The sequence below is a fragment of the Amphibalanus amphitrite genome, unplaced genomic scaffold (assembly GCF_019059575.1).
Source record: "Amphibalanus amphitrite isolate SeventyFive unplaced genomic scaffold, NRLGWU_Aamphi_draft 000272F_arrow, whole genome shotgun sequence".
NCBI classification, from domain to species: domain Eukaryota; kingdom Metazoa; phylum Arthropoda; class Thecostraca; order Balanomorpha; family Balanidae; genus Amphibalanus; species Amphibalanus amphitrite.
The window spans coordinates 191,126-218,631 of record NW_024881767.1 but is presented as its reverse complement, the minus strand read 5'-3'; the positions used below and the strand labels follow the sequence as shown (position 1 = coordinate 218,631).

At 57.4% G+C, this 27,506-nt stretch overlaps 1 protein-coding gene across 3 annotated transcripts in view; it reads left to right on the top strand.

Moving 5' to 3' along the window:
- Window positions 1-27,506, top strand: part of LOC122387056 (SRSF protein kinase 3-like) — a 41,045-nt gene that overhangs the window by 5,559 nt on the left and 7,980 nt on the right. For all 3 annotated transcript variants that reach the window (XM_043376861.1, XM_043376864.1, XM_043376862.1), the window contains exons 2-5: window positions 5,118-5,241; window positions 21,627-21,781; window positions 24,649-24,757; window positions 26,529-26,616. In XM_043376861.1, the coding sequence (XP_043232796.1) occupies window positions 5,118-5,241; window positions 21,627-21,781; window positions 24,649-24,757; window positions 26,529-26,616 (476 nt within the window). The remainder of the gene's footprint in view (window positions 1-5,117; window positions 5,242-21,626; window positions 21,782-24,648; window positions 24,758-26,528; window positions 26,617-27,506) is intronic.

Genomic DNA, 27,506 nt, shown 5'->3' with positions numbered 1-27,506 from the left:
ACTAACATGATATTCGTGATCAGCACCCCGAAAAACCATAGCAGCCACTCTTTACGACGCTCTAACAGGTCCCGATTTTCCCGACTTTTGGGTCAATGACCTGACCTGGAAGGTCAACCGATGACCTAGGACCTTAAAATTGGGTATAATCGGCTTCCTTTTATCACGGGCAACACGGTCGTTTTTTCCGCGAAGCTCTAGCTCGATCAGGGGCGAAACGGCAAGGGGGAGGGTCCAACGGACCCCCCCCCCCCCCCCTATACGCTCGCTACTGGAAACACCAATACGGGCGAGGGTTAATGGATTATTAAAGACAATTTTCCAGGTTGCCCCCCCAGTCAAATTCCCTTAAAATAGGCTCTGAGTTATGGCTGCTATTTGGGATCTTGTGTGATAAAAACAGTGTATTACCTAGGTATACAGTGCCCAACATTACTGGTTTCTATAACTACAAGATCCTGATTGCTGAAGTATACCTTCAATAGAAGTCAAATTGTGAAAGCTGATGCATACTTCGATGAATTGCTTTGTTCCTGTAGATCTCTATGGACACTTATGTAATCTTTTGGCCCAGTTATGTCATTAATCTTTATTGATTGACATCAGAGTGAGATCTACCAGTACCCCATCACCATCCAGTCAGTCCATTGCGGGCCTTTCATCGATGGCTGGCTGGCCATCTCGCTCTCCCGGTCTATCCTTCCACCGGCCGGCGGTGCGACCCGCCCGGTCGGCCGTCTCCGCTCAGCTGATCGACCGTCCGCCGGCCCGGCCCGGTCCAGCCCGGCAGATCGGCCCACCGCTCCCGTCTGAGATTGGTGGATGCGTCTCTAACAGAGTGCTGGCGATCGTGTCGGCGTGGCCCACAGAGCACAGTGTGGGTGAAGTCTGTTGTAGGTGGACGGATCAGACTGTCTGTGCCGCCGCTGGAGACTGATTAAGCCGTCTGTCCGGTCTGGAGGTCCGACTCCGGTCAGCCGGTGCGTGCCGTCCGGCGGCGGTGGCGGTGCTCCGGCCCGCCGCGCCGGTCCGGCGGTCTGAATCACCGTCAGCGGCCTGCGAGCCGCCGACAGTGCCGCCAGTGCCGCCGATCCGTTACCGCGGCCCGGGAAGCGGCCGCGCGCCAGCCGGGAGGAGGAGAGCGGGCGCCTCGTCTGGCGTCACCAGAGGTGGTGACCCGCCGGCCGCCGCAGCAGACCGTTTGACCTCGTGCGACCCCGCGACCCCTGCCCAAGGCCTCAGCAGAGTGCCTGACGTTCCTAGTAGTGCCAGCTCTGCTGTGGCCTATCTGGGCGCTGGCCGAGACGTGCCGTTCCCACGCGCGGGCTGGATCCCACAGCCCTGGGTGATGAGTAGCTCGCCGATATACACCGCAGCCAGTCAAAGTAGCCCTGCTGCCATCGCTCTCTAGTCGTAGCTATGGTTTTCACAGCTGTGGTTCTCTGGGAGTTCATCCTTGAGTAGGGGCCACAGCTCACTCCCAGCTCAGCTCAGCAGCTCGGTACAGGACCCTGGCCGTGCCCCGTCCCCGGGCCCCAGCCGTACCCCGCCGGTCTTTGCCCCTGCTGCGCCGGCCGTGACGTCAGCACCGTATCGGAGCGCGGCCACGGCCGCCCTTGACCGCCGCCGGCGCGTCGGCCGGTGCCAATGAACGTCAGGCCGCCTCCCGGGCCGGCTGGTGTCGCCTGTGTGAGCGACCAGGAAAAGCGGCCAGCACCGGCCGGCGGAGACGACGGGAGCACCGTCCCGGGCACTGGCATTGTGTACGGATAACACGACCAGACGACGCAAGGCACGGCTGACCCGTGCAAAGATGCGGTCGGAAAGATATGCAAACAGACAGTCGAGCAGACACGAAAGGACACCCGAACTTTGGCAGTCAACACAATGCTGTTTTGCGATTTGTATCTCGAAGGTACGCAGTTTGTCTGAATCACTGGGTGGTGGCGCCTGCGCCAGCGGTGGTGAAGGCGGCTGCTCTCGCCTCTCGGTCTGGTGTGAGGTCTAGTATGGCTGATTCAGAGTGTGCATACCTCGATGCCTGAGCCTGTCTGTGCTCCCAGAGGCGGGTATGGACGCGGTAATGGCTCCTGTCTAGTTTGTGTGTCGGACGGTGGGCGGCGCCGGCCGGCTGCCGGTGTCTGTCGGTATTGGGGCCGCCGACCGGCCGACTACCGGTCCGTGTTTACGGACAGGGGCGGCGATCACACGGCTGACGTCCGGCTGCCGCTGCCGGGACCACCGGCGAAGTCCGAGTCCGACCGCCTGGTGAGCGGCGGCGATTTGCGATCCAGTACGGCACGGGACCGTGTGACTGGCGGCGGAAGGAATGCCGGGCTGAGGTGTTACAGGCAGAGACTGCGACCTGACCGCCGGAGTGCTGATCAGGCTTGTGATCGCACTTTGTGAGGGACTGCTCTGTCAGATTTTTTTTTGTGTGTTATGAAAATGAGCTGTTTCGGGACGCTGTTATCGTCTCTTTGAGCAGTAATTCGCGATTATGGCGCTCAGTTTCCGCGATGTTTCGATTCGTCCTTCGGCCGGCTCCCCCGCCTCCCACGCTCCGACACACAGCGCGTGGTACATCTCCCTGGTCCAGGGCCCAGGCCTCCTCCCTGGTCCCGGCCTCCCGGCCTCCTTCAGAACCACCAGCTGCAGAACGGAGGCTGGCGCTGCGTCCTCGGTCCTCATTTTGCAGGGTGAGGACTGCAGTTCGAGTCACCAGGGCCCTGGCGGCTTGACTACCGTGACCGGAGACAGACCGACACCTTGTCTGATGGGTGGGCTGCCAGGCTGTTACTGGGACAAAGCTAGAATCTCGGCCATACCGAACATACCAGCGTCTTCTCTCGTCGCAGCTGCGTCTGTCCCCACATGTCTGTTCGGCCTTCTGTCTCTGTCTCTCAGCCATGCTTAAATCTCGCTGTCCCTTTTCACCAAGGAAGGCATCTCTGTGGCTCCGACCAGGAACCCTTTGGCCTTTTCTATCTCGATTCGTCATCCCCGAGTATCTGTCGCCCCAGTATCCCAGCTGTTCCCGCCTGCCAGCCGTCCCGCCGCCCACTCCCAGTTTCCATCTCTACATGATCCGTCTCTGGCTCTGTCGGAGGCGGCGGTCCCACGCCCCGGTTCGCCCTGTCGCCTCCGTGGGTGCTGCGCTCGCCTCCTCACCTCAGCTCGTGACTCCGGCCCGGCCGCGGTAACGGGACCCGCCCAGCGCCGCGCGCGACAGGTGCGCCCGAGATGGATGGGCCCGGCGGCTATACCAGTGGCGTCACAGCTCTGACGTCACTGGGGCGGCGTGCCGTGTGCGCTGCCGTGTCCGGCGGGACGTTCGGCCGAGTCTGTGACGGCAGTGGATTGTCACGCCAGTCACTGGTGACAGGCGGTGGAATCGATGGCCCGCGCGGCGTCTTACTCGAGGTGGCGGAGCGGGCGGCTTGTGACGCTATAGTTAGTTTGTTTTTAGAAGACGAATGGTCCGGCTGGCTTTATCAGATTAAGCATTTGTGTGAAATGCCGAGTTAACCCGGCACCGCCTGGGCTATTTCCGTACCCACATCAGCCTGGGGGGGGGGGGGGTCGGATCCGACCCCCCCCCCCCTGTTATCTCGAGAACCAATGGTCGTATCGAGCCCCGCGAGGCGGCGTTCGAAAGGTCTCTACGAGACCTTCCCAAAGCACTCTTAAGATTTTAAGATTGAGGTCAACTTTCGGGTCAAGGTCAGGTCAAAGGTCAAATTCAGGGGTTTTGCATGATTAGGCTTACGGACAGCGGAATCGATAGCTGCTGCTCGAAACTCACCACAAATGACCTCAAAGACCTAGTGAAGGTACCATGTGCGTATAGGGGTCATACTAAGTACGGGTCAAGGTCAGGTCAGGTCACAAAAGGTCACGGTTTTCACTTTCTGCTACATGGGCGTGCGACACATGTTTTATGGCTTATTTTTGACGCCAAATCCGATGGTAATGGTTATATGTGACCCCAAGTCACTGCGCTGGTGATAAGTGTGCATTGAAAGCATAAAAAATCGTTTATACCATACATAACTAAACGAGGGCTAAGAAAAAAAGTCAATTTTTCAACTTTTTATTTTTGACATAAAAATGCACTTTTCTAGACCAGCTTTGTCCCAGGAATCTAGTGGTGCCATTTGTTTTCACAGGCGATGTTCAGAAGTGCCTCTAATTCGCGAAAATGCTGATGACGTCACCATGCCCTATGCATGTTGGAGCTATTTTTTACAATTTGGGGGTCAAAAATCAAGATAGAAAGTTGAAATTTGGGACATCTAATGTTCTAATAGAGCTCTATAACATATATTCCGGTTTTTTGGAAATTCTCAAAATTTTGGATTTTATTAGCTGTTTTCCAAAAAATATAGTTTTTTGAATTTTTAGGGGTGAAAAACGCATTTTATGGAAAATCCGAGATAGCCATTTTAAAGAACTCGTTGAGCTGCGTCTTTTCATGTCCTTAATTTGCAATTTGCTTAAAACCTCGATTTTTGGCGATTTTTTAAACATTTACCATTTTTTGACTGAAAACGCCATGTAGTTACATCATTAAAATCGATATATCTCAAAAATTTTTGAAATTTTTTTTCTTAAAAATTGCACAAGAGACGTCAAATTGATGGGGGAGAAGGTATGCGAAGTTTCAAGTTGATAGCGCAAGCGGTTCATGAGTTATTCAAGAAAAACGGAGGGGGGGGTCGGATCCGACCCCCCCAGGCGGTCGCGGGTTAACCCAGTTTACGTATCTGGGTTAGATTCCATTAGCTAACCTTACGATGAATGGAATTTCTTTTGTTTCTCACGCTTTTAATTGTGCATTTGATTGTGCCTACTGCTCGGATGCCTCGGCCAAGGTTTCAGCTCACTTCTGTTTATAGCAGGTCGGGCTTGTCTTGTCTAGCGATACAAATAAGCCCGAAACATTCCGACTGTGATATATTGCTCCACGCCTGCAGCTACCGTGTTTGCTTCTGTGGCTATCCTATGTGGTCCCTATTTTTATCATCAGTTTCTTCCTTTCGCCTCCAGAGGCACATGTCTATCATTACTGCCCACCATTTTACATCTCTGACACCGTCGCCCCTGTGTTTTCGCAGTGCGCGCCATCCAGGCCAAGAAGAAACGGCCAAAGCGGCCGACGGCAAAGATCAAGCAGCAGATCCAGTCACAGGCGACCGGCGACCGGGCCAACAACCAGCACAAGAACGGCGACAACAATAGGTGGGTCCCACTGTCTGTGACCGGCGCGAGGGCCGTGCGCCGTGGACGGGCGCTGGCTGTGTGTGGAAGGGAGCAGACTGCAGAGGATGCCGGGACTGGGCTCATAGCCTGCTGATTCCGCGGGACATTGGAGAGCGGTTAGGCAGACTGATGATCTATGCTGACGATTTTCCGTCGTGTATGTGTATCAAGGTTGCTGGGTCCTCTTTTAGGCAGGGCAATGACTGTCTGCAGATAAGTTTGTTTTTCTTGGCGACTGGAGATTTTGGGGGTAGGATCTCACGTTCGTAACTTTCCGCTGAGCGTTACGTTGGTATGACGCATCCCGTTTGCGTGACGTAATTTTCCATCACCTCGTGCCGTAAGCTGTGCTGAACACGATGTAAACCGGTCGCTGCGCATTTGCCAATGCGGAACTGGTAAACAGTGTATCAATACGGTGACCTTCGTCCCTAAATTAATGGGCCGGCGGGGCGGAAATTTACCGTTCTGTAATGGATTCCTTCTAGCCGTTTGTTGGCATTAGAGAATGCATGGACATTTACGTTGTAAATCACCTGGATGTAAATGTCTGACTTACTTATACGCTCGTAATTTAGTAGGTATTCCGTGCAGTCTCCTGCACAATTTCCGTGCAACTGTAGCGGTCGAATCTACAAGCTCTTCACTCTGTCAGTTCTAAAACGGGGCTCGTGGCCGTCTCCCCCCTCCCGTCCGGGCCACGCGTCGGTGGCATGTCCCGCGCCCATGTGCAGTGTTTGTGTCGGCCGGCCGGCCGACCGACCGGGCGCTACCGTGTCTCTGTGGCGCGGTGCAGCGACCCCGCCCGGTGCACTGCGCAGTGTGACCGAGCCCCGGCGGCCGGCGACCAGGGGCGTGGCGCGGCCGCCGAGACACGCCAGAGGTCGGCTGCGGGCGGGGAGGGGACGGAGCGACCGAGATAGGCGACTGGTGACCAGGAGAGGGTGTCCACGGTATATCGGAGGAATTGCTGTTGTTTGTATGGTGCGGCAGAGATGCGCCCGAGTTTTCCTCCAAAAGCTCGGCTCAGGGATACTCTTAAAAGATTATGTGCAAAATCGTGTTCATACTTACGCTTTTACCTCTGATGGAGTAGGTGATATTCTATTTCGCTTTCAATGCGCCACGCTCGGGTATAACAGTGCCGTATTTGCACGGCTGTTGGGTGCGCCGTTTCCTTCCCGGCCGGCCGGTACCGTCGCAGTTGACGCGGGGCGGGGCGGCCCCAATCCGTGTACCGGGCTCAGCTGCTGCAGTGAGCGCTGCAGCTGTTTATACGGTATCCGCCCTGTTCACAAGTGGCTGAGCGTTCTGCGGTACGGCCGCTTACATTTCCGCGATTCATTGTGTGCGTCTTGAACAAACACCGTGGTGAAGTCTGAACGTTGTCAGCTGTCGATCCATTTATTACGAGTTTTTAATTTCTTTGAAGGTTCACAATTGTCGCCATTGGTTATCACCATGACAAGATCCGGTAATAGGTTCGTGAAGCTGCCGTTTCCACGCTTCCCAGGACATTCTTTCTAGCCGTCGCGTCTTAGCCCTTTGTTTGTGTGATCGTACCGCGAAGAGGTTGTGTCTAATCTAGAATGAGTGCCAATTCAAGGGCCTGTACACTCCGCGCATTACACCGTTGTGCACTGTGCAGTGGCAATACCATAAGGTCGATTTTCCGGCCGTTGCGCGTGGCCGGTTGGACGTTACGGACGTCTGGCCGGTCACTGACGGCTCACCGGCTGGCTGGTGCCGGCCGGCCGGCCGCTGATTTGGTGGGGCCGGGGCGGCGCGGGGGAGGTGCCGATGGCCGGGGTGGGAACCGGGCCCGCCAGCGGCCGGCGGCGCCGCCCGGCCGGGGCAGACAACGTGTCTGTGCGCCCTTACTGTTGTACTGAAACCAGGCGAGGACACTGACGCTAAGGGTTCGGATTCAGCGGTGAAAATGTGCCAGCGAACGTGGATGTGTTCAGACTGTTCTGTTTTGGTCTGGTTTATCGGCTCGAGCTGTGCCGTTTTTGAGAGTTGATCGTCGCTCCGTGACTTATCCCGTCGGAACATTCTGTCTCCGCGCCGGACTGTGTTAGTTGCAACTCGACTTTGAACCCGTTGTAGGTATTATCGCGGTGCCAGTAAGACGTACCTACGGCTTGTGGTGGGCTTTTGACGGATCGGGACCGGATCGCGGTGACCGCAGCGGATAAGACCGAGTGTGCTGAGGTTTGCCAGCAGTGGTGCGCCGGCCTGCGACCCATATTCCGTGCCGCCGGTCCGGCTTGACCGATGTAATGCGGCGAGCCGCCTGTGCCGCGCGGCGCAGACCCCAGCCGAGCACAGCGTAAACGGCGGAAGTCCAGTTGAGACTGCGCGCAAATATTTAGCGCCGCCACGTTTGGACCGTGGCCGATACTATTTCTGGAGCCAAACAGAGGGCATTATCGGCCGGCCGATCGGCCGGGCCCGTGCTGCAGTGCCGGGGGTAACTCGCGTGCCGGCTGGTCTGAATGGGCGCGCTGCTGCGACGATGACCTCGGTACGACACCCACGGACCGCGGGTCGGCGCCCCGCCCCCGCCCAGAGTCGGAGGCGCCCTGCCATGCTCCTTCCTGCGCACAGCGCCGTCCGCCCGGTCAGGGAGGCGGCCGCTGCGGCCGGCGGGTGTCCGAGCCGCGCCCCTGGGCAGGGACACGGGTCGGGACAGCGCCAGGGAAGTGAAAGGAGCCACCAGCTGTGAGAAGGGTCCGAGGTGGCCGCACACATGGTTAGCTGGCTCCGAATCAGCTGTGATCTGAAACTGACAAACGCGTTCACCTCATCAGCATCTTCGCCAGTGACATAGGTATTTGCGCGTTGCCGCCTTTGTCATTGATTCAGAAAAGTCAACGTAGCTTCGGTGATCGTTGGCTTCAGCATTCCTCCTTGTTTGGCCCATCGCCCCACTAATCCGCCCTCGCAGAAGCCGGGATATTACCTCGGCGATGTGGTGGTCGGGGTCGTCACGAGTTTCCGGCCCCGTTCGTGACCGAGATACTCAGAGGCGGACAGTATATCGTGCTCGGAGCGGGGAGCCATTCGCTCCGAGGCCAGCCGCGGAGATGGAGCCGTGTGGCCGCTGAGAAGGAACCTTGCGGCCGCGGAGATGGAGCCGTGTGGCCGCGGAGATAGAGCCGCGGAGATGGAGCCGTGCGGCCGCGGAGATAGAGCCGTGTGTTCGCGGAGATAGAACCGTGCGGCCGTGGAGATAGAGCCGTGTGTCCGCGGAGATAGAGCCGGAGATGTAGCTGTGTGGCCGCGGAGATAGAGCCGCGGAGATGGAGCCGTGCGGCTGCGTGTGAGCGCCGAGCGGCGGACGGATGAGCGGCCGATATTGGCGCTTCATTAGCGTCTGCGCTGACGCCGCCGGCTATCGGTCGCTGACCTCCCTGCGTGACGGGCGGTACGGAGATGGCGGCAGCTTACTGAACACCTGACTGGCGTTACCCTGGTGAAGACAACTGGGGAGGGAGAACTGGAGGCTCGACCGAGTCCGTCCCAGCAGCCGACCCAGCTCCGGGTCTGGCCGGCCGGCCGCCGGCCCGCAGCTCCGCTCCGGCCGGGACCGCCGGCTGCGAGCGGCTCACACAGCCTCGAAACGCTCCACATTCCAGCCCCGCCCCGGCCCGTCCCGGCCCGCCCTGCCGTCTGGCCGTCTGGGCTGGAGCCGGGCAGCCGCCGCGCCGTTCCGGACGGCCTCACACTGGAACTAGCGCAACACAGATAGTCCCAGATTGGAGATCATGTGTTCATAAGACGCACGTAGGTTTTGATTGGCATTCGATGAAGCTGCGCTGGTCGTCAGAAGCTGTTATTTCCAGCGATATTGTCGGCTGCCGGCGCAGTGACACGCCGGGTGTCTGTTTGACGGCCCCGCGACCCGCGGAGCTGGACCGACTCCGGTCAGCGCCGCCGACTGCGATATTACGCCAACCAGCTGCAGGCGCGGCGCATACGACCGACGCGTGACGGCGGGGCGGCCGCCGCCGGTGCCAAACTTGCCCCGAGTTGGCGCGGGTTGGACCCTGTGCCGCGCCGCGCGCTGGATCACCTGCTCATCACGTACTGAGCGGTCGTCTGACTGTGCGCCGCAGCTCCTGCCATTCCGGGCGCACCGTCACATCTGCCCGACCTGTGTCGGCACCCGTACCGGCTGGATCGGCGCTGCGATGGACGGCGATGGTGTTTGCTGAGCCCCTGACGTATGCAGGTCACCCCCTGATGACGGCGGCGGCGACGTTTGCCGAACGGCCGCTGGTGTGCGAAGGTCGACTGATCGGCCGGCGTGTCGCTCGTTATCCGCCGTGCCGACGGTCAAAAGTCGGTGCTCATTATTACCCGGATCTGGGCGAGTCTGTACCCACCGGTTCCCCGCTGTGGCGGCAGCGTACACACACACGCGCTGTGTCCGCTGATTAAGGTTGACCGCATTGTTTCTCTATGTGAACATTGTCCCTGTGATCGCATTGTTTCTGTTGGCGGAAATATTTCCCGGCGTTTGTTTGTTCGACTGTGGGTGATTATCGATTGAGCACTTCAGTTTTGTGGATAAATGAGGGATTAACTTTTAATTCTCCCAGTATATTGATGTGTTTCATCATTGCTTAGCTAAATTCGCTTCCGATGTAGCAATTGGTCGGCTGTTTTTTTAACACCTCCAAATGCTAGATCATGCTGCCATTGAGGTTTGTCCTCCAGCCTCGTTTCAATGTCGATGTTCGTGTGCTTTTTCAGATGCCGCACTATTTGGACCCCGTATTCATGGTGTGTGGTTTGGTATTCAGACACGTCTGTGATCCATTACAGGTCGTGCGGCGTATGAATGATGAAATGATGCAACTAACCAAATTATGCTAATGCAAAAGTGAGTTTGTTTTCGGACTGCTACCATCCATCTACGTCATTGAATGTCCTCAATGGCGTACCTTCGGTTTCGTTATTGCATCATGTTGTAAGTTGTAACATAGCTGGATGTTAAAACGTAATGCACACGGGAAACCAATACTTTTAACATTGAGATGCCTGATCATTAGCCTCCTGCATCCCAAGGGTGAAATTACGTTGTGTGAACCTGCGGCGCATGTTGGTCTGCGGGTTTCTACCGTCGACGGCTGTACGGCAGCTCGGCGCCGGCCGGCCGGCCGACTGTCTATGTCTGGAGCCTCTTTTTCTGGGAATGATCCGGCGTCTACCGGCTACTGAGGCCCGGAGCCGGCCGACACCGGCGCAGGGCGGGTCGGCGCCGCATCTCCTAGGTGACGGTGCGGCCGCCGCGGCTCGTCACCGGCTCTCCGTCCCCGCCATCTCCCAGCTCCCCGGTGGCTATGGATCGGCGACCGTCACCGGTTCTGCCTGAGGCGCCGAACGCTCTTAGGGGTCTGTCCTGCACTTAGCAATCAATAGCTGGTTCTATACACAGCGCTGGAGGCTCTGAGTTCTATACATCACAGCCCTTCGCTGGTTTTACCCACGTCGCTTAAGGCTCTGAGGGCGCGGTCTATAGATTGCCGACCGTCTCTCCCCGTGCTGCTCTCTGCTCCCTGGGCGTCCATAGATCGGTCCGCCGTCACCGACTCTGTCCGCGCCGCCCGCCGCTCCCCGCGGGTCTATAGATCGCGCACCTCGCCGCCGACCCGTCAGCAGTGGTGGTCGGGATGACCGGGGTGGTGTAGCATTGCTTTGTACCGCCTCCGGCACTGAGAGGGTCGGTCGGAGCTCATCCCCCATTCAGCGGAACGGCCTCCGCACTCTGTGATGGCTAGGGGCCAATTCCATGGGGATTCACCTCGCAGTCTCTGTCTCTGAGCGGCTTTGGCGATTCAGCCGAACCCAATTGTCATGAGTAGGATTCGACGGCTTTTGGCGAGGCTTAGCGACCGTATGCTGACAGCCGGTGCTCATTATTTTGTTTTCATTTACGTTATTTGAGCACTGGCGCCGGGACACATGTGCGCTGGGGCCTGGATACTCCCTCAAAAGCTCCGGCTTGTTGAAAGTCGCAGTATCAAGGTTTGCTGCTGTGGTATTGGTCTCCGGAGCTGTGCGGCGCTGGGCTCTCTCGTCTCGGCTACTCGGTCTCTCCGCTGCCACTGCTCTGTGAGATGGTCGGCGCTCGACGGCCGGTAATAGCTGGGGCATTCCACGATAGATCGTACCACTTTTTTCCAATTTGACACCCTCATCTCTCGGAATTTGACGAGAATTGGTCTCAAGGGTAATCAGGGGCTCTGAATCCACCTGTAACAATTTCAGGCTTATCAGATAAGTATTTTTTGAGTTATGGTGTATAACATTTTTTGGATCTTGCTTTGCAGCGCTAAGTTTGGCGGGCTGTAACTCTAAGACGGATTATTCAAATGCCAAATGTTATATACCACTGAACTTGCAATGAAACAGAGATTAATATGTATTTTTTAAATTTCGAAAAATATGCTATTTTTGATATATGACATAACGAGTTTTCTTTCATTTGTATTTTTTGGACTTTGGGACCAAATTTTTTTGAATTTTTATTTCTTTAAAAAAATATTTGGCTCATTGTTAAGAAGTATGCAAAAAATTAGGAAGGTGTTCTTTCTATAAATGTATTTATTTTACGTCACGATAACGGTTTCGAATAGTGATTTCGGGAGGGGAGCTTACAAATGGCGTGGTAAAGCTGCCTAGTGACATCACGGGTTACTGAAATTTCAATTCAAGTCTGAGTCATCTGAAAAAAGTGAAAAGAGGGTTCATTCAACCCTCTTTCCTATAAGCGCGAGGGTGAAAAAGGCTGTTTGGTTCTGACATTGTTTTGGACGCCAATGACCATAGCTGTCCGAGATAAAAGTTACAGGAGGCATACATGGTGTCCTCCAGAGATCTCACAACTTGTATATCTGGGAATTTTTCAAGGTTACATGAGGTCAGGTCGGTCACGTGACATCACTGTTATAAATCAATGGGGAAATATAAAAACTGTTATTTTGGCGCCGAGAATGATCTAAAACTATCCCACGTACATGGTATCGTGATTTCATGCACTCCTTGGAAAGTTCAATGTTTTACTTTTGCATTGTTAACCTTGCGTGACGTCATTTATGACGTCACTAGGGTCGTGCGAGTTTTTCGTCAATAACTCCCGATCAAATCGAGCTAGAGAGTCGGGAAAGCCACCAATGGACTCGGGAAGACCTTCCGAATCGAATGATATGCCATATGATACCCTTTGCCCAGCTTCGTGACCTGAGGGGCTCTGACCTGACCTTGACCCGAGGTCAACTACTGAAGTTGAGCTCACCCTAGCAAAAAGTATACCATTCGATGCACCTGAGCTAGACGAACACAATGATGCCAAAATCGCGGCTCTGCGGCCATTTTTTGCGAAGTTATTTACTAAAAACCGAACCCGTAACTTCAGTCACGTGACCTGATCTCAGACGCTACCGATTAACCTGAGACCTTAAAATCGGGTACCAATCGCTGCGACTTGTAACGGCACACACGCTCGTTTTTTCCGCGAGGCTCTAGCTCTATTAGAAGCGAAACGACGTACTGGGGTCGTATCAACCCCTCCGAAACCCATTTTGTTTGCGGGAAAATGAGGAACTTATAGAAAGAACACCTTTTTAATTTTTTGCATGTCGATTTGCAATGACATGAAGATTATTTTGTAAAAATAAAAATGTGAAAAATTTTGGTCCCAAAAGTCATTAGAGGCAAATGAAAAAAGATTAAGGTTTTTGCTCAACAATGAAATTTTTTCTTTGGAATTTTTAAATAGTAATATTAATTTTTGATTCATCGCAAGCTTAGTGTTGTTTACTTTTTGTTGGTTGCTTAACCCGTTCTTGAGTTATAGGCCATCAAACTCACCGTTACATACCGAAGTTAAAAAAATGTAATGCAATATAACTCAAAAAGTTTTGATCTGAGAAGTCTGATATTTTGCCAGGCGTCTTTGGGGCCTATGATTACCCCTAGGACCGATTTTCATTAAAATCTGAGAGATGAGGGTGACGGGCCTGGTACGATCTATCGTGGAATGCCCCAGCTCCGTGCCGGCTGGCGCCATTCACCGCTCACCGCTGGGAATCGTAGCTCGCCGCGGGCGGTCGACCGGGTGGGGGCGGCGCGTGCCGGCCGGCGCGCCGCGGTCCGTGGTCGGTGGTTCATTTCGAACGTCGATCGGTAGTCTGTGGTCCACTCCGCCGTCTGGTTCATGGTCTAGTCCGTAGTCTGATCTGGTCCATGGTCTGCCTTGTGAACCGCGGTGCGGACATGGCTGTGGGACCGGTGTGGCTGGTGACATCTCGCCCAGTTGACCTCAGCAGGCATCCCAGTTGACCCAGCTCACCGCAGACCGTCGCTGCCTCAGACCAGCTCGGCGCCACTGCTGCGAGTACGACCCTCCACCCTTTCCACACACGAAGCGGCCACGCCTCCGAGAAAGTGCGGGGCGCCCATGTCTGTAGCGGTGTCGGTGTCTGGGCCGGAGGTGGCGGTGACGGGGTGAGGTCGGGTCACGCCGCCGTGGGGCGGGTGATAGCAGGCAGTCTGCCGAGCTGCGGTGCCGGAATTGACTGTCACGGCACGCCCCGTCCCCGCCCTCGTCTGCAAGTTGGCCCGACTCTGGTCCGTGCAGCTGCCACTGGCTGGGACAGGGACGCAGTGCGCCACTGCACCCGGCTGCGGCAGGGCGGGGACGGTTCACTGCAGGACAGCGGCCGGGTCAGACGGTAGGACAGCGGTTAGGACAGACGCGGGGCGGGGACTGGGACATACAGCGGGGCGGGGATTAGGGCTACATGGCTGCGGACCATGGTTTCCGATCATGGACGGCCTTGACAGTCTGCTGGGGTTATCGGTGGGTCTTCCCACGCCCCAAGGGTACATCGGCACATGTGATACCGCGCCGCCGTGGTTGGGACGAACCATAGGCGTATGGCAAATAAGCAGTTTAGAACAGCGTGGATTATGAATGAAACAAATTTTCTGGAGATGTTTAGTGGACGAATATGAATTTGAGACTTTTTATGTTGTCACGCATCAGTTGGTTTCTCGATTAGTTATTTACGATTCCGGTAGTAGGTAGGTACTGGAGCAATCTGTGGGGGTCGATAACCCGTGCGTTGTCATTGCACCTTACCGAATCAGGTTTAGTCATGCACCGGTCCGTTACGATGCACCCGATGTTGATAACTCCTTCCGCTTCCAAACATAGGGTGTCTAAATATGGCTACTCATGGTCAGCATTATTTACTGCTGTCCTATCAGCCCGTTTTTTCGCTATTATCCGCTGCTTATTCGTTCATCGTTTCGTTTGTTTCTCGGTGTCCCTCGGCACACCTGTACCCACTGCTGGTGACCTGTTTATTGTGGTCGCCCTCGGTCGGTGCCCTCGGCTGTCGATGGGCGCTGCGTCCTTCCGTCGCGTGGCGTGACGGCGGCCCTCCCTCCTTTGGACACAGGGCGGGCGGCGTGCGCTCCTGCGTGCTGTTACTGCGTGCTGCCGCGGCGGCGGTACTCGAGACGGCTGGTTTTGCCCAATGCGCCGCGCGCCGCCCGGGTTTTGTTGGTCCGTCGCAGTGTCTCAGTGGTGTTGGGTTTAAACCAGCTCAAGGGCGGAGGGGCGTATCTCTGCCTCCCCTCCCCTGGAGGTGACACGGCCGCGGACGTTATTTCAGCCGGCAGCACCCGACACCCGCACGCACCGGGCACCCACACCGGAGAGCGTGCGTCACTGCGCGTCACGGCACGCCGTCACGCTGAGCGGACCGTCACGGTGCCCGGGTGGGCGCGGCGGCCGGCCCTGCCCACCCCTTTGTTGTGGCCATCACGCGTCGGTCCGCGGGGACACGCGATCGACACGAGTCTCCGTCCGCGGCGCCACGGCCGGCCCTATTTGGGTGACGCACGGCCGGTGACCGATGACGGCCGACCGGAGCCACCCCGAACCGGGCAGGCGGCGCGGCCGGGCCTGTGGGGACCACGCGCTGGCGGCGGGGTGTAAAATACTGGAGAAATATGGGGTGACGGTCGGGTGATGCAGTGTCGCTAGGGGATGTTGGATGGAACAAGTGGTGGATGCTCTTGGGATAAGGATTTTCAGCTGAAATAACGCGATCGCCAGGTGCACAAATACAGCCACTCGCGCTGAATGAATGCCGGTTTTGTGGCGATGTTTATGAACGTCTGGGGTCGTGTCGCGCCAGTCGATATCGTGTAGTGACCGCTTTAATCCAGTTCGCCGCCATGACGCGACGCTCGACGGGATCGATGACTGCTCCACTGCAGCCGGGCGGTGGATAATGGGTGTGGACCTCCCACTCTCGGCTGAGTGATGACCCCATGACTGGGTGACCTCCCCATGGCTAGGGGACCTCTCCCCCTGTCTAGGTGACCTCTCCCCTGTCTGGGTGACCCCTACTCTCTGGCGGCTGAGCTGTGACGTCAAGTCCTTGGGCCGTCGGAGGATGCCAGTCCCACTCTGTTTAGCCCTGACGGCCGCCGTGACCTCCCGACAGACGCAGTCCAGTCCGGCACAGTCCGGACCAAATCGGACCGGACTGGACCACATGGCGCCGGACCGAACCATTCTGATCCAGTTCAGTGTGACTCACCATTTCTGGGCCGGCGGCCGGGGCGGCCTCCCAATCAAACACGGCCGGCGGCCGGCGCGGCCTCCCAATCAAACACGGCCGGCGGCCGGTCGGTCCGGCCCGATCAGCTGAGAACGTGACTCTATGTAATTTCCGGCCCTGCCCAGCGCGGCAGAGCACATCAGGTCCAATCCACCAATATATCCCAGCCTTTCCAGGATCCCAGCCTGCATCCTACGAATGGAGGTCCGGGACAGTCCAGTGCGTTATCAGCACCGGACTGAGCAGTAGAACACGGCTCCGCCTGAGGACAGGATTGGGGCTCCAGCGCTTTTTGTTTTTTTTTAGTTTGCATGCGATTCGCCGAGTGGCAGTCACTGCCGTGAAGTCTCCCGTACCTCATATAGCTATTCAGTCATGATGTTTTACAAGGTGCAGACAACGTAATTACTGGCTACCATCACAGCCGTAAACGGCTTGGGAATCGTAATATTTGTGCAACATAATTGTTAGCATTGTCTCTCTTCAGAGTAATGCCTTTTCTTTCCACTGTTATTGAATCAGTTATGGGGTACTCGGGTAGGCATTATTCCATTTACAAGGTACTTGGCTGTGGAGTAGCGGATATCGGCACTGACTACGTGTGAAATGTTAAAGGTTTCAAAACTATTCAGAAGTTTGATCACCGGACATGTCACAGTTGTGTTTTGTTTGCGTCTTGCCATTGTACTGCGGCTTCTGGCTAACGGACTGACCTAGGACTTTCTAGTATTGTCGTATGGTGGGGTCTGCCGGCCCAGACTGACCTAGCCGCGCTCTAGTATTGTCGTATTGTGGGGTCTGCCGGCCCATCTGGTCGGTTTATAGCTGACTGAAATGACCCATTCGTTGCTGGCGCTCCCCCAGGCCGTGTTGGGTGTCAAGGCCGTGTTTTTCTGGCGAGCTGCTATTGTGTTGATACTTGATAGCCTTAGCGCAGAAGGCGAATGGCTGCAAGTCCCCTGCTAACCCCCAGGGACGAGTTTCGGCTGATAGCTCTGCCGCCACCGTTCTGCCTTCCAGTCACTCCATGTGGGTAAACGCTCCATCAGCCTGTACTCCCCAGCGGCCGATTTCCTGCTGATTTCCGCGGGCCTGTCGGAGGCACCTTGGTAACACCTCCCCGGCTCGGCTTATTTCCGTGTTCGTGAGCGCGCCGTGCCTCTGCCGCTGTTTTCTCCTCTGACGTCCCGTGTTTTCGCTCGTGGCCAGCACGCCCCTCCGTTGGTTTATAGCTGCCGCCCGGACCGTAAAACATTTACCCACCCCAGCGTGAGGCGCTGCGCTGTCCCAGGGACCACCGAGGGTCGGCGGGCGGCCCCCGAGTGTGTGCTGCCACCCCTTCGCCGCAGTTTGCTCTAATGAGACGGTAGAGCGGTGGCGTCACATCCTCTGCCCACCCAAGGTCGGCGGACGACTCAGCGGCTCTGCAGCTCTGTGCAGCCAGCTGCGGGCCGTCAATCCCCGGCCCGGCCCGGAGACGGCTGCTGGTGGCGGAAAAAGGCCCGACTCGTCATCCCTAGCCGTCGGCGGAGGTCGCTGCTCCACCAGCTGCGGGGGACGCTGACTGCTGCGCCGTTGGAGGAGTCTGACTCATGCGGAGGTCACCTCTTTCGCCAGCTGTTTGTGTTGGAAATCCTGACCTCTCCGCCGCTCGGCAAGGATGGTACTGCTCCAGTGGTAATACTGATAGCAGGCCGTGACAGGAAGGTCAAAGTACCGCGGTAATGGGCACTGATAACCCGCTGTCGGTCAGACGCCGGCGGCGGCAGCTGGTCGCCTCGGATCTTACTCCGCCGGTCAGACCTCCCTTCCCTTCCCGCGCGGCAGCTGGTCGCCTCGATCCCAACTCGGTCGGTCCTCTCGACGGCGAATCGATCTACCCCTACCCGCCCCCTCGGTGGAAGGGGGGGGGGCGTGGCTGTTGTCAACCCGCGTCTGCGGCGGCGGCGGCGGCGGCGGCGGCGGCGGCGGCGGTGACACCGGTCGAGGCTGCAGAAACTGGGGGAGACAGGGCCGTCCTTCAGCGAGGGGAGTACCGCACCGTGCTCAGTGCCAGTTGATGCAATTATGGCACTCACAGGTGCAAAGGTACCGCATAACCGTATCGTGAGAGATCAAAGGAAGGCGGGCGGCCCTCAGCACAAATGATCAAAGGAAGGCGAGATATGGGTAGTTGCCAATTATTCCCGTCTTACAATGATTCGATTGTTACTCAGTAATCGAATCGTAGGTCTCTTGGAACTCCAATAGAATCCCGTTGCTCTGCAGCCAGTCCAGTAATCCAATTGAGAGTCACCGCCCCTATTGCAACGACGAATATCGGCTGTTAAAGTTCTCTGTGCGCGAATTGCCAATCAATGCGTGCCGTTTTCCGATCGTTCAGTGCTCTGAAAATGGGGCACTGCGGCCCGTGGTGTCGATTACGGAGCTGCTGATGAAACTGGGTAGATCGCAGGGTCAGCACGCTACCGCCTGTCGATCGTTTGCACCTAACCCTAACCCTGCACCGTATCTGCGCCTGCGAGGAAAAGTCGGTGAGGTGAGTGGGATATGCGTTTACACACCACACGGCACACGCTAACAAAATTGGCTCACGCTTTGTGCTTAGTTCATTGGCGGCTGCCGCTGTTCTCTAAAAGCTCCTCTGTCCTGAAGTTCTGGACCGTCCTACCAAGTCTCACACCCCGCCCTGTCTGGTTATACGACCCCTCCCCGCTCCCCTGGCTGAGCGTGTCCTCCGGCGTGTGTGACCACTCCGGCGTCACCCCGGAACCGCCGGAACTGGGCGGCGCCGAGTCCGGAAATAGCGACCAATTCCGGGCCGACCGGCGGTGACACGCGCAAACGGCGCCTTTGATCGTCCGTCTCGGGAGTTTGGTAGCTCAGTGCTATTTATCATTCACTCTGTTGCGTCATAATGCTAGTTGGCATATGATGCAAGGCCACTGCTCATTTCCGCACTTGCAGTTTTTCCTCGTAGAAAATCTGATGATTGCTTTATCCTCGGTGTTTGTTTTGTTGCTGCCTGATGTGCCACTCTTCGCTGCCGTATGACTCATGTGCGCTGGACTTCTGTGTTTACTGAGTGGAAGGAAAGCCTACCTGAGTACCGGTCTGAGCGGCCGTCTCCGGTAGGGTCCGTACATACAGGCGCCGCGGGTCCGCCGCAGTGTGGACCCGGACGGACGGACGGCGGGCGACCCCGCCACTCTGCCACGGCAGCAGTCAGCTGTCGGACAGTCCCGGCCAAATGGGCGGCCGTTCCCCCGAAATGGGCCGCCACCGATTGGCTGCCAGGCCATCACTTGGCTCTGTTATAGCGCCTGTAACACAGTTTCTACCGAGGGCGGCTGCTGGGTGCTACTGCTACACTCAGCGCTTCTCTGTGCTGGTGGATAGCCAGTTTTTTTATTTTTGCAGTCGAATTTGACTAAAGACATGACCTTACTATTGTGCGTCGTTTATTTTCATTAACCGTTCGCCGATAGGGTGACTGTCGGAGTTGAATCTTGTCTCAACGGATTTGCAAAGCGAATCCCACCCTGTGCTCATTCGTTATGTTTATAAACGGGCGGCGTTGGGATGTCAACATTTCAGAATGGAGCTGGCAAATTTATAAACGGGCGGCGTTGGGATGTCAACATTTCAGAATGGAACTGGCAATTTGGCATCACTACGGGCTGCCGTCGTGTCTTGCTGGGCTTGTGTTTGAAATCGTGTGTGGAGTTCCATATCAGACATTTTCTCATGCTCAGTATAAAATAACGGAGTGACCTTGAAACACTTACTTCAGAAAGGGTTATTTTAGTAAGCCAGACGCCGTTCTGCTGGCTCCGCGTTATCGTTGAACCGATACGAGCCCCAATAAAAACAATATACACGGCGCTGTGCTGTCGGTATCGGAGCCGGCCGGTCGGCCGTCGCCTGGTGTCCAGCCGGCCGGTCAGGCAGACGGACAGACGTGCGGCGGCGAGTGGCGGGTCTGCCGGACCAGGGACGCTCCCCTGCTCTCGGCACCCTTCACTGGTGCCCCGCCGCCGCACCGTCCTGTGGCCCCAGTGTGTCCGCTGCGTCCCCGCCGCTGTCCTGCGGTCTGCCGGCCCCCTCTGTGCGTCAAACGGGACCGCCCGCGTGCTGCACAGAGACAGACACCGCTCAGAGGGCCTGGGTCTGTCTGCGGTCGGGGCAGGGCGGTGGAGACACCCCTCTCACTGTGCCCCCGCTCCTCTGTCCCCGCTCCTCTGTCCTTCTCAGAGGAGACACACAGTGTGGAGCTCGGCTCGGCTCGGCCGGCTCCAGTCCTCTCCGGCCGCCGCGGGTCGGCTGACCGGTCACCGGGGCGGCGCCGACCGGCCCTGACCTGACCCGCGGTCGGCGGCGGCGGCAGCCGGGCTGGTGTCGGTGGTGATGGCTGGTGCCGCTGGTGTGTGATGGCGTTGGTGATGGTGCAGTGTCGGTGGTGATGGTGACTGGTGCGGCCCGGGATGTACCGTTTCCTGTGGCGGGTGGTGACCGCGCTCTGGGAACCGGCCAGATACGAGCCGCCGCCGCGCCGCTGGGGAGCAGGCCGACTGGGGTCAGTGGTGCCAGGATGGTGCTGGTGCTGGTGCTGGTGGACTGTGGTGTGTGCTCCGCACTGGTGGTGCTGGGTGCCCTGTGAGAGAGGAGCGGTATGGCTCGCCTGCCAGCCAGTGGCAGAGTGCTGTTTTTCATTGTGCCAGCGTTTCTTCTTCAGGCCAGCTCAAGCTCTCCTCACTACCCCCGGGCCTCTCTGAGCTGACCTCGCCCGTTGCCGAGACCCGGGGATCCTCCTCTCCCTTCACTCCCTTCCTCTCCGTTCATCATCCGTCAGTTAGACGGTCCGGCGAACAGTGCCCGTTAGTGTGAGCCGGCCTCACGACCGCGGCCCGCACCTCTCCCCCGGAGGACGCCCCCGCCCGGTCAGCTGGGGCTGCTGGCCGGAGGTCGGCTCCCGCTCGGATCAGCTGACTGCCGAGCTGCGGCGCCCCGCTGGCGCTGCCGGGCTGTCGGTTCCGACTGTGCCCCGCCGCCCCCCCCCCCCGCGGCCCCCTCGGGCCCCTCGGGCTCCTGCCTACCCCCGGTGGGCCAGCTGACGGGCGCCATCGATCGGTGACGCCGTCGACTCGGGGCCGGTTGAGGCGACCGGGGCGTGCATGGTAACGCGGCGCCCCCCTCCCCCGGTACCCCGGGGGCGCTCAGGGTCAGGGCTGTTTACCACGGCGCTGCCACCTGTCCTCAGAGCTCCACTGGCGCTGCCCGCTGTGGTAGTCGTAGTTGTAGGGATCGTGTAGGTTGACGTTTTACGGCCACCTGATGACCATGTTATGACCAATAAACGGATCGGTGTTTAACGGTAGGCCCTGTTGTTCTGACCAAAACTTGCTACCATCCGACTCCGTGTGTGCCTTTCGATGATCGTCAGCCTTTCTCTCGGCCTCAGCTGTGTGTGTCAGACCTCTGTTTGTTTATGTTCCTGTGACTTTCCGTCTCATGTTCTGGAGATGACAGCTGCTTTCGTGTCGAGGCAGCGAGCTCAGTAAAACTCCCCTCCCATTTGCCTGCATCTGACTGTCTGTGTCCCGCCATCACTGAGTCTGACAGTACCGCTGACCGTCTCTGTCTCTGTCTGTGTCCCGCCATCACTGAGTCTGACAGTACCGCTGACCGTCTCTGTCTCTGTCTCTGTGTCCACAGGACCGAGTCGTCGCGGACGGAGGCGAGCGTCTCTGAGAAGGACAGCGCCGCCAGCGACGACGAGAAGGAGAGCGTGGGCAGCGACGAGGAAAAGGAGGAGGAGATCCTCGGCTCGGACGATGACGAGCAGGAGGCGCCCTCCGACTACAAACCCGGTGGGTGGCCGCTGACCTGACCTGACCTGGCCTGACCTGACCTGACCTGACCTGACCCTCCGACTACAAACCCGGTGGGTGGCCGCTGACCTGACCTAACCTCCGACTACAAACCCGGTGAGGGGCCGCTGACCTGACCTGACCTGACCTGACCTCCGACTACAAACCCGGTGGGTGGCCGCTGACCTGACCTGACCTCCGACTACAAACCCGGTGGGTGGCCGCTGACCTGACCTGACCTCCGACTACAAACCCGGTGGGTGGCCGCTGACCTGACCTGACCCTGACCTGACCTGACCTCCGACTACAAACCCGGTGGGTGGCCGCTGACCTGACCTGACCTGACCTCCGACTACAAACCCGGTGGGTGGCCGCTGACCTGACCTCTGATTACAAACCCGGTGGGTGACCGCTGAACTGACCTCTGTTAACAAACCCGGTGTGTGGTGTGTGGCCGCTGAACTGACCTCTGTTAACAAACCCGGTGTGTGGCCGCTGACCTGACCTGACCCTGACCCTCCGACTGCAAGCCCGGTGGGTGACCGCTGACCTGACGTGACCCTGACCTGAACTGAATCTGACCTGACCTGACCCTGACCCTCCGACTACAAGCCTGGTGGGTGACCGCTGAGCTGACCTTACTCGACCCTGAAACGAAAAGGTCTGACCCGACCCTGACTCTCCGATTATAAGCCTGTTTCGTGACCGCTGACCTGACCTGACTGGACCCGTTGGACGACTGTTTACCTGACCTCGGTACAAGCCTGGTGTGGTGATGAGTCACCTGACCTTACCCCGACGGGCGGGGCGCAGTGGCTAGGTACGCCGTGAATGGAGTATCGATTTCAACACCGCAGTAAAGAGCGAAACGACGCGACCTAAAGTTTGCTGTGGTTGTTCATTGCATCAGCAGCTCGCTGAACGTTAGAAATTAATGTAGAATGTTCATCATTGACATGGAGCGTCGTACTCAAAGCTGACTCATTACTTAACCTTGATGTTTTGGTGCGAGTATCTTGGTTCACAGAGCATGCATTCCGCTTCCCAAAGGTTCGCTACCTAATTTAGTTACCTAAACGGTCTTGTTGATAACCACCTACGCGCTACTCGGAGCGAGTTGTGCCCCGTCTATCGACCTTTGTGTCGTGTGTGGCTCTGGCTGACGACCGAACTTGTTAGTTTGACACACCGGTATGGACTGCGGGTAATGCTGAGTCAGTGAACGCCGGTGCCGTCAATTTAGATCAGTGGTGTAGTGCTTCGTCCGTTCTCAATGGTTCGAATGCCGCACCATCCTGCCCAGGCGTGCTGTGTTATTGGTCTACTCGGGTGGAAATAGCCCGACCCATGCTGCTGGCGCCGGTATGGTGCGCCGCGTATGTGTGGCCGAATGGCTGTGAGCTAGCCTCGGTTGCGTGTTGGACGTATGGCCGGAGCGACGACCGGCCGGTGGGGCAGAGCCGCTTCTGCCGCCGCCGGGGGAGTGTCGGTGCCGACATTCACCGCGCCGGCGATGACGGTCCGACACCTGGCCTCTGTCACTGTCAGACAGTTCAGCTGACAGTGACACCTGGCCCCTGTCACCGTCTGACAGCTGAAAGCACTGTCGCCTCTATGAACTGTCCCCTGTAAAACGGACGGCAGCGACACGGTAGCGGATTCCTGTCCCTAATCTGGTTTGATGTGTTGTCAAAAGTCGTTATATACGATCTGTTATCATATGAGACAAAGAGGCCGATTACAAAGTAATGAATAAGTTTCTAATGCATAAAGTTGCTTAAGGATGCTAGATGTTCTTGGGAATGCATTAGGTAAATCGTCCGTTCAAGTCTCCCGCCCTGGAGCTGCTGGTTGGTTGTTCTTGTTTGGGTCGTTGCCTCGGTCGCCACTCGCTACCCTCCCCCTCATCCCCTCCTCTATCAGTTAGTTTGATGACCCGATACGAGTAGCGGTTCCCGCTCCATCATAGTCACTGTGCTACCCCGCGGCCCGTCACCATTGAACACACCACCATGCACCTCACGTGCGCCGGATCATGCACATGTGCACCGGGTACGCACGTGATTGGACGCTCCCCTCCCGGACACCCGCTAGTCGCGGTGCTGGTGCGGCTGCACCCGGCACTCTGCGCGGACCAGTGCGCCGCGCGGCCCGCCCCGCTGACGGGCCGGTCTGTCATGTGCGTCACTGCACCCCCGCGGCGGCTGGCCGCCCGCTGCTGCCCGGCCCGCTGCTGACCGGCCCGCTGCCTATGGATGAGGTCCGCTGCGGCGGCCGGTCCGGCTGGTCAGCAGCCAGTGGTCAGCGGTCAGCGCGGCGGTCAGCACGGCGGTCAGCGCGGCGGTCAGTGAGGGCCGCACCGGGGCCCCGGCCGGCTGGTCCGGACCGGGTGTGGGTGATAGCGGCGGCCCGGCAGCGCGGCCTGTGGGGAGTCACGCACTCTGTGGCGCCGTGAGTGTGGGTGGTGCGGCGGAAGACCGGGCTGTGCTCAGTGCGGGCGGCGCGGCGCAGGGCAGTGGTCTGGTCAGCCAGCGGGCCGGCCGGCGCTGGACCCCAGTGGTGTGTGGCCGTCAGACCCCTCGTCATTCGCTGCTGAATGGCTGTGATGGAGGCGCCGCAGCCGTGCCCGCGCCGGGCCGACCACGAGTGGGACCGGACCGCCGAGGCCGCCCTCAGGGACCCGGCCGCTGACCGGCACCGCTCGCCGCCGGGCTGGCTGCGCGCCGCCACGGGGAGCTCCGTCTCCGACCCAGCCTCCGCGTCCACCCCCGCCTGTACGGCCGCGGTGACGCTGCTGGTCAGCGCGTCCGCGGCGGCCACGGCTGTGACGGCGCTGCGCCGCGCTGACCCGCCGGCCGTGTCCGCAGGCGGCTACCACCCGGTGCAGATCGGCGACATGTTCCACGGCCGCTACCACGTCATCAGGAAGCTGGGCTGGGGCCACTTCTCGACCGTCTGGCTCTGCTGGGATATACGGTAAGCGGGCGGCGGCAGGGTGGGCGACGGAAGGGAGGGTTGGCTCTGTGGTGGGGTGTGATGCTGTTAACCCGCGAGTTGCTGGGGGGGGGGGCGTTAAACGCCCCCACTTTTTTCGCCGGGCCATAGCATAAAAACGGCGCGCCGCAGGCGCGCCAAATTTTGGGTACCTGTAGGGAATTGATTGAAGTTTATTGCGACAAAGTTTAAAAAAAATCGGTCGGAAAAATTTTGAGATATCGAGGTTTTAGTGACGTCATGATTTCTGAGTTTTCGACCAAAAACGGCATATGTTCAAAAAATCATATAAAATCACAGAATAGACATACAGACATGCCGTAAACGCCATTAGACTGCCAATACCATGATCAATCAAATGGCTATCTTCGATTATTGATTATCGTTCCGTATTTTCCATAATCTTGAACTGAATCTTGGCAATTTTTCGTGACTACTTCACGACCATGATACATGCATTTCTTAAATTGAACTTTTTGAGCCAAACACGTACTTGTATGATAAAATGAATGTCGCCATCGTGTTCTACGCCCCAAATTACCTATTAAACATGTGTCACAGGCTGCGAATATCGGTTTTGATTTTCGGGGATATGTGCCTACCCGGTTGACCTGACCTTGACCCTGACCTATGCTTGACTGACCCCTACATGGAGCTGACACTCTTGTAGGCCTTATATGATGGATTGTGCACCGTTTTGACAGAGTTTATGACGAGAGGCGCCCATTGCGAAGTCCTGAAGTCCATGCTACTGAAAGCCCGATTTCAGGTGTTTGACCTGACCTTGACCCGACCTGTGACCTCAAAATTCAACTTTTAAGTACTCATCTGAAGCGTCTCGTCGCGCTCTTTCGTTTGCCGCCTCGTGCGTTTCGCTGCGCCTATTGGTTCTCGAGTTATCGGCTGGGGCGTTTAACGCCCCCCCCCCCCCCAGCAAACGGTGGGTGGCGAAATACCCCAGCAACTGCCGGGTTAAAGAGGACTGATACCTGTTTCGCAGTGGGTTACTTTGTTGTGAGGAGGAGCAGCTCTCCCCTTTTTTGTGTACTGTGTGTGCGCCCCTGGGATTGTGCACAGATCGTCCTGGGATTGTAGGCGGTTGCCCCCGGTTTGCTGGTATTCTGAACACCCTGTGATTGTACGCAGTACCCCCCGGTTTGCTGGTATTCTGCACGCTCTGGGTTTATGCGCAGTTCTTCCTGCCATTGTGCGCGCCGCGACTGAACGGTGACGGCCTTACGTAATGCCGGCCGGTTGCATGAGTTCCTGAATATTTGGCGGCGGCTCGTGCTTTGATATTCCGATGCAGATCAGCAGTGTACTCAGTTGTCATTGGTCGCACTATCGTGTCCATTACATGGTCGGACAGTCCGTGAATGGATTTACGAGAGTTTTGGCTGCATGTGCTTCGAACGGGCAGCTGATTCATGACGGGACTGTATTGGTATGACTCGTAACGGTGTTATTACAGCGTATGTACGGTTGTAACACTGGATAACTGTGTCATGATGCGCCTTTATGGGAGAAGGTTTTGTTATGCACATTTTAGCATATTACGATGTAGTGAATAGAATCGGTAGGATTACTGTAGACACTGCTTGCGTCCCAAATGTAACTCAAGTTGAGAACTTTGTCCAAAGTTCTTCTCCTCTCTGTTTCCAAGTTGATGAGGTCTCGCCTCCCTTTGTGTGGCCCCGTTTACGCTGCACCTCTATCGTGACCCTGACCTTTGACCTGCCGTTTCGCCCCGCAGCGACAAGCGGTTCGTGGCCATGAAGGTCGTCAAGAGCGCCAGCCACTACACGGAAACGGCGCTGGACGAGATCAAACTGCTCAAATGTGTTAGTATGGCGGGCGGGGCGCCAGCGGGGCCGGTGACGCGAGCGCTGTTTGTTGTTTGAAACGCTGCCCCGGGTTCGCAGACCTGTCATCTCTGCTCCGCTGCTCCCTCCCTCTCTCTCCGCCCTCCCCCTCTCTCTCCTGTCCGCGGATTGCGTGAGCCGGAACACCTTCCAGTGGGCTGGGCTGGGATGGGGGATGGGACTCTGAGATACGGCCTTTGGACGCAGTATTCTGGCTGACGTCACCGAGGAAATGGGCCCTCCGCGTCTGAGCGGCGCGGCTTATTTTTACTGGCCCCGGAGGAATGGTGCACGTAAGTCGCACGTCACCAATAATGGCGAAGCAACGGAATTCGTTGCGAGTGTGTTTAAATGGCTCAGCTGCGTTTCCTGAGTTACGGTTGTCCATTTGCCAGATGAGACAGATATTGCCGTCTTATTGAAGCAAAGGATGTTGCTTTCATCACACAACTGGGTGCAGTTTATGTAACCCTGGGCCACCCCTCCTCTCCTGCCTTCTGCCACGTGCCGCAGTGTCATTGAAGAGATGAGGCGAGACCGCAAGTGTGGCTCTCTGGGTCGTGGATCTCGCGTGCACTGGCGTACTTCGCTCATTACTGAACCGAACTTGGCATTGGTCTTTCCGAAGGGGGTCGCGGCAGGGACAGTTTGGAAGTTGGGAGCTCATTGCAGGGGTCACACAGAATTCCATTAGGATAAATATCAGGATTAGTGACTGGTCTTGTAACCGTCTTTGTTGATTGAAGAAGCATCTGAATTCACTGAGTTTGAAGCTAAAGGGTAGTGTCTCCGGCCGTGAGGTGTTACATCACCACGCCCCTGTCGCGGCCGCCCCGTACCTGCGCCGCTGGCCGGTGCCGGTACCGGCG